The sequence below is a fragment of the Pocillopora damicornis genome, chromosome 11 (assembly GCF_964200805.1).
Source record: "Pocillopora damicornis chromosome 11, jaPocDami1.2, whole genome shotgun sequence".
Taxonomy (NCBI): Eukaryota; Metazoa; Cnidaria; class Anthozoa; order Scleractinia; family Pocilloporidae; genus Pocillopora; species Pocillopora damicornis.
In genome coordinates, this window is record NC_142680.1 from 15,318,229 (window position 1) to 15,331,461 (window position 13,233).

The window sequence follows — 13,233 nt, forward strand, 5'->3', positions numbered from 1 at the left end:
TTCTGCTCAGCAATTTAACTATGAACACTCTGATCAAGTGTTTAAGCCACCTTATTATAAAGTTAGCGGTGCCTGTGGGCAAGATCAAGCAACTCCCATGGTCTGATTGGCAATCTTGAGCAGATAAGATGGGCCCTACTTGCCTACTCAGGATCCCCAGCATTGACCCCATGCAAGGAAAAAAAATTGTGTGGAACAGTCTACACTGTACAATCATGTAATACTTGTATTGGCTGGGTAAGATTAAAAGCTGGAGAAACTAAAAGATTTTACATGAGAGGAAGTTGTGAGTATGAAGAACTAAAGAAGGGAGGGATGGTTGGGGAAGAAAACTGACCCCTGTCCATCTCAAGATTTAGTTTAGCACTCACTTGCCAGAAGATGTCACTGCTACACAAGGTAATTTTTAAAAGATGACTAATACCAAATTCCAAATCACAACATCAATGTTGCTTTGTGTACCTGTGAATAAGTCATTTTTATACAACTTTCTACAACAAAACTTAACCCTTTAACTCTCAGAAGTGATTAACATGTAACTTCTCCCAATTATATCCACACAGTATTTAGCAAACAGAAAATGAGAATACTCAAACTTATCAGGTAGAAGTTGTTATCTTGATCTAACACCACATTCTTGTAACCAATTTAATGGGAAATGTCTAGCAGGAAGAGGGGAGAATTAACAATCAGATCTTGGGAGATAAAAGGTCAATTATTTCATGTAGCATAACTCTCACCTCATAGCAAATGGGACAATCAGACCGTGAACTCTTTTCAACGCACTGAGACAAGAAAATTTAGAATTCATTTAACAAGAAGCCAAACCAATCATGAGTTTAACCTAATTAACACATGTTATGATAAGGACTCAGTTTTCAAAGCACAATTACATATTTTCTAAAGACTGTCGTATTGGCCAACAAAATCAGTACTTCTAGATTAGTATAAATTATTTCAGCAGCAATAAAGGCACACTTTGTTTGCATGTACACCTAAGCTAATGCGGGTACATGTATTTATCAAACAATTGAAAATAAAAAAAAGTTTAAGTTAAATGTATCAATTATTTTTAACCTTGTTTAAATCTGAAAAATAGAACATTTTCATGATCATGGTTTTTTTCTTTGCATATGCAAAATTAATGTTAACCTTTTCAACCCCTTAGTCATTACAAGGAATGAGACTGAGGGTGCTTTAGGCCTAAAGAATGTCACAGTCATGGAATAGCTTATCTCTGATCACATGGCTATTTGCTTTAATCTGAACTTATGGACACCAGTAAATGAGAGGAAGACTGTTGTCTCTCGTAAATTAAAGGGATTTGATTTTGGTGCTTTCAATGAGATGACTATATTGACTGGTTTGTTGGATGGATGTGTCTTGCAATGTATTGAGTCATTGGCCAAGGAGTATGATGAGGTGTTGTGCAAGGCTTTGGACAAGCTGGCACCTAAAAAAAACTTGCACTATTGTCATTCAACCAAATGCCCCTTGGTATAATGAGGAAATTGCCATTCAGAAGAGGAAGAGGCAAAGGCTCAAACATAAATGGAGTTCAACTGGTCTTGAAATTGATAGGGTGAATTATTTGGAACAGCGCAATGTTGTAAAATGGAATCATGCTCATCCACTTAGAGTATCGTCACTCTCCATCCTTTCAGTTGTTATGTGTTGGTGATGAGAGCGTGGCTGTCTCTCAGTCGGCTGGGAGTCTTGGCATCATCTTTGATGAGCACATGTCTTTTCATGCACACATGTCTAACATCTGTAGATCACCATTTTATCATCTCAGGAACCTATCTAGAATTAGGAAGTATCTCACTAAAGAATCAGCAGCAATTGCTGTTCATGCATTTGTCACATTGAAACTAGACTATTGTAATGCATTATTATATGGCTTGCCTAAGTATCAGTTACAAAGAGTGCAATATGTACAAACATGGCAGCTAGAGGTGTGTGTCAAATGAGTAAGTCTCAGTATATCAGACCTGTTTTTCAGGAGCTTTACTGGCTACCAATCCAATACCGCATTATTTTCAAGATTCTGCTTCTAGTGTATAAACCACTGAATGGGGCATCGTCTAGCTATTTAGCTCGGAAACTACTGACATTACTGCTCTCCTACTAGAGGATCTAGGTCTGTTAGTAATGAACTTTTAATGCAAACTTGATCGTATTCTAAGACCTATGGAGACAGAGCATTCACTGTTCATGCACCAAGAGAATGGAACTTAATACCCTATGAAATTTGGAAGTCTAACACCATCTCAATTTTTAAAAGAGCACTTAAGATGTTCCTGTTTAGTAAATATATTAATAACAGACCATTATTTTTATAGATTTATATATATTGCTTTAGATTTAGTTTTCTTTTTTGATCATTGTGAATTTTAGCTTTGTTTAAGTAACCTTAATTTCATAATAAGATATATGGTTGGCTTTAGTTTTGCTTCTCTCCTTTAATCAGTATGAATTTTAGCTATGTTTAAGTATCATATAGTAGGATATGGTTGTAATGTATGATTTTGTGTGATTGTAAAGTGCCTTGAGCAGAGGATATGAGCACTATACAAAGTTATAACTATTATTATCATTACATTATTATTACATCATTATTACATTATTATTATTATTATAAGCATCTTATTTCTCCCAACTGTGCTTCCCTGAATCAAACATTATCAGGGTTGCCACTCATTAGAACCCAAAAAATTCCCTGACTTTTCCCTGACTTTTCACTGACCTGAAAACAATTTTCACTGACCTTGCATTAGGCGACTTACCAAATAAGCTACTGGTAAATCCACTTTTACATTAGTTTCAGTTTCTTCTGTAGACCATCGATATTCTTCTCTTCATGTTCCATCTCTTTACATTTTTCACGGGATTTTGAACGCAAGGCATTTGACAAAATTCCCTGACTTTTCACTGACTTTGACAAGAACTGAGATTTTCCCTGACTTTTTGCAAAATTCCCTGACTTTTCCCTGACCTTGAAAAATTTTTGTTTTTCCCTGACTTTTCCCTGACTGTGGCAACCCTGATTATGGGCATGAGAATAAAGGAAATGATCGCAAACTCAAGAAGCTCCACATGTAACTTGATAGTTCAACAAATTCTCTCTCTAAGAACCATAGAAAATGTATAAAGAACAGTTAAGAGAAATTGCATACTGGTGTTCGATGGTAATGGTTTAACAGAGTGCCACAGTTAACTCACCTTATGCGAGTCCTTCAGCTGAATTCCAAGGCACATGTCACATCGATCGCAATGGAAGAAGTTCTCTTTTCCACCAACTCTGCCATGTGAAGATTTCTTAAGTCAGTTTGATGCATTACATATCATAATAAAGATTATGCAGGGATTACTGGTTAATAATACAAGTGTATTGAAAGTTGAGTTTCTGTCCCCTACCAGCTTCTGATGGCAACCTCAATTGTTTCCAATGGAGATCTAAGAACAATTAACCCTTTAACTCCTAAGATCTCATCAGTAATTCTCCTTACTGTCTGCTTGAAGTTCTTGTGATGTTAGTTTGGAGAATTTGGGTTAAAGGGTTAACTCTTTCACTCCCATGAGTGACCAAGACCGAATCTCTCCCCACAGTATCAAAACAATATCAAGCAGGCAAGTGACAAGAATTAATAGAACTAGAGCAGCTTCTGTTTGTGAACCAGTTCTGGGACATCACATATATGTAGCTAGCTTTCTGGAAGAGGTTGTTTTCAAAAGGGCAGCACCCATTTTTGAACTTGAAGTACTGGTACATCTAAAACAACTTCCAAATGGCTGTGTTACCAGAACTCTTTGGAATCTTAACACATGGTACAAATTAAATTTGTAGAAGCTTTTTCAGCAGTGGTGATTGGTACAAAGTTAATTTTTAGATAAATTACTTTTCAGTGGTGTGGAATATAGTTCTCCTTCAATAACTCACTGCATTGTATCTTTTCCACAATCATATCAAAAACACTACATTTACTAACAGTGTTAGTATTTGTTAACATAAAAATGACAATACCTGCAAATTCCACAACCACTGCAGTGAAACTGCCCCTTCTCTGTATCATCAAACAAGCGGCAGATCTCACAATAGTATCGTCCAAATTTTATCCCACAGTCTTTACAGTGGGATCTGACCTTAAGTTAGAAAATTAAATCAGTCAGTCTGTCTGTCTGTCTGTCTCAGAGTTGTATCTGAAGAAATACATTTATATACTACAGTAGTCAATTTATACTCTCCTACTGGCACAGCACTCTAATAAAAGAAACTAACCCTCCATATACATCTACATTCATGATTATGTTGAAGATTAGAACTACATATTTTTTAAATTTTATTTATAGATCTGCTCAAACAAAGATTTGGTAACAAAATTTTGCTCTCAATTTTTTTGCAACCTTTCCCACTAATCACCTTTCTCATAGCTGGCAAACTTTGCAGGAAGCTGGTGCCTGCTGGAACATACCCACAGTCTCATGCGCCTGGTATGTACAGTGTAGAGTAATTTTTAACCCGTTACATCTTAAAATCAGTATGCTTATTCTCTATACTGTTCTCTATACATTTCCTGAAGTGCTGACAGGGAGAATTTGTGTAATAATCAAGAGCTTTATATGTTGGTGATCATTTCCTTGATTCTTGTGACCTTAGTGTTTGATTTGGGAGTGAGATTGTAAGGAGAAATTAGAAGCTGATCACTCTTGGGGTTTACAGGGTCAATTTAGTTTTGAAAGTAATCCAGGATTGCTTTGATTTTTCTTTATTTTGATTGGTCTAGAAATATTGCAATGAGTCTGATAAATTGAACTATAATGTTATACACCTTTAGACATGTTGGTAGCGGATTGAAAGGAAATGTAAATGACTGCCCACTCTTTGTTACTCCACCCAATACAGGAATGTATTTTCTCCTACATTGTATAATGCTATCAATGCACTATCATGGTTTTGCCATCTTTAAATCAGAACCACTTTTTTTAATCAAAAAAACTCCAGCGTTGCCGGAATGAATACTAATATAAACAAATCAGTTTAGTGCCTGAAGTAGTACTAATAAATCTTGAAGCTGTAATGTAACAGTGCATTGCGAGGTTATTTTTTAATTTTTGGGATAAGGGAGGCTGTTGAAAGGAGGCAAAAAAAAAATCAGGTTACATTTCTCTGTTTCTACACTTCCACAATCCCACATACAATTGATATTGCATGACAGTTTGGGATAAAGATTGATTTCTGGAGATCATTTTATGCAAAATGGCTACTTTAAATAAAATCTAGTTTAAATCCCAGCTCATTACTTTTTCTACCTCTTGAGAAGAATCACACTGAAGGCACTTGAGAGCTTCTACAGTTTTCCTGTCCAGTTCATGACTCTCCTTATCGTTATGACACAACCTGCAGTTGTAGTATTTTTTACAACAAGGGGCCTGTGAAAACAAGCACAATAATAAAATATTAAATAAATGTAATTCTTATTTCTTTTTAACCCTCTAACTCCCATGATCTCACTACTACTTCTCCTTGCTGTCTGCCTTACAGTTCTTATCATGTTGGTTTGGAGAATTTGGTGTTGGATCAAGATATAATCCCCTAATTGATATTTTTCTATTTTCTCATCACTTGTCTGCTTGATATTGTATTGATACTGTAAGGAGAAATTGTCTTGGTCACTCATAGGAGGTAAAGGTTTAATAAACTCAAGATTTTAGAAGTAACAAATAAAGGTAAGGGTTGAGGTTAGGATTACTGTAATTTCCTTCCATTTACCCGCATGGCAGATTTCCCGCATTGGTCAATTTTTGAAATAACGAGAAAAAAAATTTCAACAGATTACCTGCACTGGCAGATAATCCGCACCCAAAAACAAAAGAAAATTGTTGACTCACACAAAGTTCCTTCATTGTTTTTGTTGACATGATATCCTTTAGCATGCAATTAATAAATTTTCACACTTTTTGTCTTCACTTTTCTAAATAAAAATTGATATCTTGAGATCTACTAAGTCAGAGAAATCTTGAAACAGGAAAATACTTGGTAAAATTTCTGCACAGCCCCATACTACATATTATATATGCATTCAGTTTGTGGAAAAATTAACAGATTACCCGTGGGTTATCAGCCAGAAATTATAGTACCCCTGACCCTTTCACATGAATGAAGAATTGCAGCACCTTATATTTAAAACAAATAATTAAGAATGCTCCAAATCTCCTCCCTTAAATGTTTCAAAACAACTATTGTGTGATGGACAAAGAAAACAACAGTTTTTAAAATTATTTTCTTCATCACGTTTCACTTTAAATCCCAATTGTCATGCAAACAATAGAAGCTTTTTCTTCAAAGCATCATGATACCATAGCAATGCTAGTGCAGACAAGTAGATGTCTGTAACTCTAAAAAGAAATTAGATCCTTCTTCTTTACAATCAATCAATAATTAACCCCATGGAGTGACCATAACTGGCTTTAAATTTCTCCTTACATTGTCAGACTTGCGTCAAACATTGAGGTCAGGAGAATAAAGGAAATGATCACCAACTAAAGAGGCTCTAAAAAGTTAATCAAATTCTCCTTGTTAGCACTTTTGGAAATGTGTAGAGAAAGGTATGGAGAATATGCATACTGATGTTAGGGAATAAAGGGTTAAGGATGTTTCTGAAGAGCTACAGTGTTACCAAGATAAACTTTTGTGGCCAGAAAGGTACCACAACTCGATGAGAAATAACTAGGCCAATTTACAACATTGTTCAAAATGGTAGGTACGTTGAGAACGCTATTTTTTAATAAAGATTTAAGTACGAAAATCCCAAGCTGAGTGATGATTGAAAACGTAAAAATATACCGTGAGAAAACAAACAACAATTGCACTGCAAGAGATTTTTCACAAGACGAAAAGTTATTTCCTTCCGTGTTTTTCCCATATCATAGATTAGAAATTATGTAGATAATTACTGTAAAATAAAATCGTGAGCTTCAGAAGAATTTAAATTTTAAACTGACCATCGCCCAATTGCAAATGGCGTTGGATATCCTAGTAACAGTACTCAAAATAACGTTGTGTCAAAGAAATAGATGTCAGATCGATGTTTGGTAAATGACACGAAAAAATGATGCAGCAAAATGAAAATAGTGATATTTGCACGTGCTTAGAGCTTGGTACATGAGACAACAATATCATTTAACTTGGTGACGTGTAGTTTGGTCTAACTGAATATGAAACTAATCAGTGCAAAATTGATTGATAAATTGAAGGGAAGAACAGTGTAAACATGGAAGATTTCAGTTTAATCCTGATAGGGAGATGATTACTCACCAATAAAGAACAGCGTCTAATGTAGTGATCACAGCCAGAAGACATAACGAAAGATTTTCTGCTGAGACAAAATATTATCAATCGAGCTTACATTCGGACCAGGGAAATCGCCGGAACTGAACTGGAACTAGAATGCCAAAGTAAGACGAGATATTTTTCTCGCTGGGAGAACTGGGAGCCACTAAAGCCCGAGGTGTCGAAAATGGCTGCCTCTGGCAGTCAAACCTACTCTGCCGGCTCGACTACGAGAGCGTTTGCACAAAAGCTAAACAAGTAAGTAACTTTCCTTTGATTAAAGTTGTGTAATCTGTGCATTTTGGTGTGATATGTGTTCATATTTTATTCCAGATTTCGGCGTAATGGATCGGCGACTTTCAGCACTCAATCAAGTACAAGGTCACAATCGTCCACTTCGAGTTCCTTTATTCATCTTGCGGCCGGAACGGTTAGTTAACTGCTCAAATTATACTCTTGATCCTTTCGTAATTGAAAGATCACTATAGATTAAGCATCACGATTGTCCATGGAGCTCCCAAATACGGCTTTAACAGGCATCGGATAACGTGCTTGTCATGTGAAGGAAACTATGTACTTCCATCGCGCCAGCTATTTTTAATCCGTTTATAGAAATTCCGATGGTGAATTCTGGAAAGTACTGGAGAAAAGAAAAAACAACTTTATTCGGTGTTGGCTAAAATAGTCATGGAGAGCTACATATGAGGCCGCACATCGATCTGTCAAATGTACAATTTCAATTTTTTTTTTAGTAATCAACTGGATGTTTAGTCGAATCGAAGTGATTTGGCAGTATGCATGTAGATCTCCTTGATTTTCGATTTTTATTTAGTGCTGATGCAGTAAGTCAGGCTGGTTTCAAAGTTTTTGTGAAATAGACGTAAATGCAACTCAACAACTGATTCAAATCATCATAATTCTTTATGGGAAGTTTGGAGACTAAACTTGCTTAAGTTTCAGCAGAGTGGCTCTAGTAGTATTTCAGTTATCTTCAAGCTTCCAAAATGTATCAGGACCACCCAAGTACATCCTTCATCACTGATGTAGCCTAGTTCAGAAGTCATAAATAAAACTGTACTGTAATTGCTTAGGCTTATTTATTTCTCACAAAATGGTTATAACAAACTAGACAGACACCACCCATAGGGGGTGGGGCTACTATTTTTGGCTCCCAGTCCTTAGAGGCTGATGCCTTAAATGCTTTGTTGAAAAGCCTCAAAAATCCCATCACTGAGAATTCTCTAACCTAGTAATACTACTGTCCACTTGTTCTACCCTTTGACTCTTTTAAGTGATTAGCACCAAATTTCTCCCTACAATAGGAATCAAACTTCAACCCTTTACACCCTAACATCATTATTAATATCCTCCATACTGTTCTCTGTACATTTACTAAGGTGCTGGCAAGGAGAATTTGTTTAACAATCAAGAGTTTCTTTAGTTTGTGATCATTTCCTTATCCTCATTTCCTTGATGTTTGATTCAGAGATGTGATTGTAGGGAGAAATTAGATGCTAGTCACTCTTATAAGAGCACAGTCAAGAAATTTTTAGTATCTGAGTCATAACATCAGTATTTATATTCTACATACTGTTCTCTGTACATTTACTGAGGTGCTAACAAGGAGAATTTGTCTAACAATCTAGAGTTTCTTTGGTTGGTGATCATGTCCTTTATTCTCATGACCTTAATTTGTGATTCAGTGGTGATATGGTCAGGGGAAATTAGATGCTGATCACTCTTAGAGTTTAAAGGGTTAAAGTAACAAGAATAAAGGAGATGTACCAGTTAGATGAATCAAATAATCCTTAAAGAGATGTTTTTATGTGGGACACAGTCCTAAATATCTTAAACATAGATTCTGTGTTTCTCTGCGACTGTTTGGTACTAGATAGCAGAAGATGTCAGAATGTGGTAAAAACATTGGTGCCTAGTGTGCGCCTTGTATGTGCAGATGCATGTGCGGAAACGTAGAATCTATCAGTTAAATCCAGCAAAAAAATGATTGAAAATGTGAAATGTTTCATCACTTCTTGTTATTCCAGACTCCTCTAAATGAAGTTGTGGAACCTCCTGACTTTGAAGATCTTTTGTTGCAAAATCAACCTTTCAATGAAAATGACCCAAAGAGTAAGATGCTCGAGTTCCCTGATGACGACATAGAAGTGACCACAATTCCGAGACAATGTCGCACTGTCAAGCCATGCTTTCCCAAGGATACTGGGTAATGGTATTGTTGTATGAAGTAGATTAAATCTGTACTCAAGCTGAGAGGCCTAACCAGTCTGAGCTTCTCCGTCTTTCGTTAACATGAAGCAGTTAATGATGGTAATAGGACTGAGCAGAGTCCAATTCTATCTCTAATCACAAGAATGATTACAGTCAGAATTGGATGACATGAAGTCCTGTTACCAATTAATCAAAACTATAACAATTTGAGAAAGAAATTAGACATTGGAATACAAGATTTCATTAAAAAAGAAAAACAACAATGGGTAACTTGGCAAAGTGTGAGATAACAGCATGCTCACATGACACGTTCTGTCCACTTACAATGTCCTAATATACTGTCTAATAGCAAGCATGACGCGCACACTGTCCTATTAGTGCTCAAATCAGGCTGGTGATAACCAATCACATTTGAGAATTTTGTTATAGTTTTGATTAGGAGTATTACAGTAACCATTCCCCCCCTAGATTGGATGCCATTCAAATGTAAGGGTATCCCCTATAATTTCTGTGCCCATTTAAAGTCCTGGATGGAGAGAAGTTCTTTGAGAGTAAACTGTCTGGCCAAAAAACTTAACAAAAATGACCCAGGGGAGGTCTTGAATCTGGATGTCTGGACCAGAAGTCTATGCATCAACGGTAATCTTGGGTAGCCTTCTCCTCACAGATGGAGCCAATATTTGCTACTTTCAAGACATTCTGACCTATGACACCAGATCAATGTCAGTATCTGAGAAACTATGCACCTACCCCTCCCCTGGTTCAACAACAGTCAACTGATAACAAGTTGGGGTTAATGTTGGATTATGGGAGGGGTAGGTGGGTAATTGCTTGGATACTGACATTAATCCTTGACACCTATAGTGTACATGTACAGTGTATTAGCTAGTGTTTGAGCACCTGTTTTGGGATAAATACTTTGATAAATAAAAGTGTAATTATAATGTTGTATTTAACAATTATTGACCAAGATGGAAGTAAATAGCGGTGAATATTTACCTACATGTGATGAGGCAAGGTAAATAAGCACCACTTTCATCGACACTGAGGTGTATAATTGTTTTAGTATATACTACACAGATACCAAAACATTACTTTTAATTATTCTTTCAATACACTAAAAAAGATCGGAAATTAAACTGTTGATGCACAATTTTGTTTCTTCGGCTGCTTGAAAGTGAACATTACTTGCTATACAATTTCCTGATTTCGTATATCAGTGTGTGCGAACAGCATTATTCACTTGTGTGCTATATACTAATCATTATCATAATCAAACAAATGATCTGAAATATATAAAATGAATATTAAAATTCACAATATCTCATTCATACTGTCACTTACAACACAATGTCTCTCTCTTTCCTCCGCAGTTCTGAGAACAATCCACTACTAAAAGACTGCATTCATTGTTACACTTCAGACTGGGCGATAGTTAATCGAAGGTAAGATGTGTGTGCATTCTTTTCTTTGTTTTGAAACAAGTCTTGGTTCAAAATAATTTGAAACTAAGTGTGTGTTGACTTTTACACATACTTCTAGATTTACAAGCTAATATTGAACCCTTTAACTCCCATGAGTGACCAAGACAGAATTTCTCCTTACAATATCAATACAATAGCAACTAGATAAGTGATGAGACTAAAGAAAAATATCAATTTGGGGATAATTAGTTGATTCAATACTAAATTGTCTGAACTAACTTTATAAGAATTGTTTTGTTGACAGCAAGGAGACTGACAAATTTGATCTGGGAGTTGGAATAGTGGGGGATATTTACCAAGCTCCAAAGCAGCTCAGTAAATTTTAATCACTCTCAAAGACACTGAGGTGAATAACCATAGAGATACCAAAATATTAATGTATTTGGAAAATTTCAAAAATTAGTTTAAAATGGTTGGAAATTAAACTCTTTTTGTCTCTTTGGCTGCTTGGAGGCTTATAGTACTTGTTATTCACCTTTGAACTTGTCCAGCCAATTGGCGCATTTCAGATCAAAACTTAGTGTTCTGTTTAAAACAGGTATCAGTTCCGTTGTTCTGATGAAGGAAGACCAGATTCAAGGCGTAGAATAGCACGAACATCCAGCTTTGTGAGAACACTTCCTACCCAGCTTTATGAAATTGATGAAAAAGGAAAACTTGCAGATCAGGTAATAAAATTTAGTGGTATTTGTTTGCAGAAACTAAAAGAACATGGTGTGAATATCACTGTGTAGAATGTTAGTTTTATCATGGGAGACAGTTAAATGCAGAGAGCTGTAAATGTTAAATTAATGATCTTTGCTTGTTTCTTTCATATTATAGGGAAAGAATGAAGCACAGCAAAAAGTATCACAGCAATCAGGCAAAGGACAGGATGAATTACCTCGAGGTAGCTGGGCATCAAGGTTAGTTTGTGTATACTATTTTCATTTGAAGTGTTTTGAATTGAGTCTCAAAGACTAGGAGTGACCTTAAGCAGTCATGACAGCAATGCAAAGGAAACCATCAATCTTTAAAAAAGAATTAATTTAGAATTTTGTGAGTGGTAGATGTGTTTGTTGTCTTTTAATGTGGCACACCTCAACTTCAGCATGACAAGGAAGTGCAGTGTTGAATTCCAAATGAAAACTTAACTAATTCACTGTGTAGGTTTCTATTCTCAGACCTCACAAATTTGGATGATTTCATATTCATTTGCTGTTTTGCAGAGGACAACCTAGAAATGTTTAAGGTTTCAAAAGCCATTGGTTCTGTCTATTACTTATAGATCTTTTTTTAACACTTCTTGCCATCACGGTCTTGGTTTGATTGTTAGGTCACCAAAACCAAAGAATCACAAGAGCCAATAAACAAGCTCTATTTTATTTCAAATGATGGCATCCACAGTCAAATTTTTTGTGCTTTTGAAAAAGGCTTTTAAACAGCTGGGTTAATAATTAATTTTGGAATCTAAAACCTGGTAAGATGTAAATTTCTGGTTTCGCCTTTCATGGCAGGGATATAAACTACATTAGGTTTAGGAGTATAGTATATCACATTTACTTGCATAAGTACCCCTGAGTAAGTCCCCCCCCCCTTCAAATGAGCGGAGCATTTGGAACAGAAAAGTCAATATGTGCTACCCCCTGATAAGTGCCGAGGTCCTTCAGAAGCTGCTACATGTATGCTTCATACTTGGTTATATTTCTTGAGAGATTTGGATGCAACTCTTTTCAAATGCACAAACTAAATCACAAAGAAGGGTAGTTCCCTAAGCTAGAACTTTTGGACATCAGATCAGGAAGGGTCAATGCAAAGGAGGTTGATTGAAGACTCTGCTGGAAATGGAATCGAGAAGTGACAGACAAGCAAATGGTGACGATCAAAATTGAAGACCCTTCTGTATGTTATACAATTTTTGAACCCTGAGAAAATATACTGTTGAATTAAAAAGAACATTTTTTCATTACATTCAACTTTTGATGGCCATCCTCATATAAGTTCTGCCCTTGAATAAGCTCTACTCTTGAGGTACAAACAGTTGAATAGAGCTGTAAGAGCTGTCAGGTGGTACTTATTTGATGAGTAAATATGGTTCATCTCTTTTGTCAGACCAACATACTTCTTCTTAAAGAGTAGGGTATGAGACTCTTAGTTTTTTTGGTCTGGTCTCAATCTGTGCCACATTTTAAATTGCATAATATTGATCAA

General features: G+C 35.9%; 2 protein-coding genes across 3 annotated transcripts in view; one reads left to right on the forward strand and one right to left on the reverse strand.

The window, feature by feature from the left end:
* LOC149037763 (RING finger and CHY zinc finger domain-containing protein 1-like) overlaps nucleotides 1-7,481 on the reverse strand; it is a 19,043-nt gene extending 11,562 nt beyond the window's left edge. Inside the window, exons 1-5 of the mRNA XM_089187408.1 lie at nucleotides 7,316-7,481; nucleotides 5,311-5,430; nucleotides 4,025-4,143; nucleotides 3,223-3,301; nucleotides 741-785 (exon numbers count right to left, since the gene is read on the reverse strand). Of these exons, the coding sequence (XP_089043534.1) occupies nucleotides 741-785; nucleotides 3,223-3,301; nucleotides 4,025-4,143; nucleotides 5,311-5,430; nucleotides 7,316-7,360 (408 nt within the window). The 5' untranslated portion in view covers nucleotides 7,361-7,481. The remainder of the gene's footprint in view (nucleotides 1-740; nucleotides 786-3,222; nucleotides 3,302-4,024; nucleotides 4,144-5,310; nucleotides 5,431-7,315) is intronic.
* The window catches only part of LOC113679946 (dedicator of cytokinesis protein 7), a 41,323-nt gene continuing 35,544 nt past the window's right edge, over nucleotides 7,455-13,233 (forward strand). For both annotated transcript variants that reach the window (XM_089187370.1, XM_089187369.1), the window contains exons 1-6: nucleotides 7,455-7,588; nucleotides 7,664-7,760; nucleotides 9,376-9,554; nucleotides 10,933-11,004; nucleotides 11,582-11,711; nucleotides 11,866-11,948. In XM_089187370.1, the coding sequence (XP_089043496.1) occupies nucleotides 7,518-7,588; nucleotides 7,664-7,760; nucleotides 9,376-9,554; nucleotides 10,933-11,004; nucleotides 11,582-11,711; nucleotides 11,866-11,948 (632 nt within the window). In that variant the 5' untranslated portion in view covers nucleotides 7,455-7,517. The remainder of the gene's footprint in view (nucleotides 7,589-7,663; nucleotides 7,761-9,375; nucleotides 9,555-10,932; nucleotides 11,005-11,581; nucleotides 11,712-11,865; nucleotides 11,949-13,233) is intronic.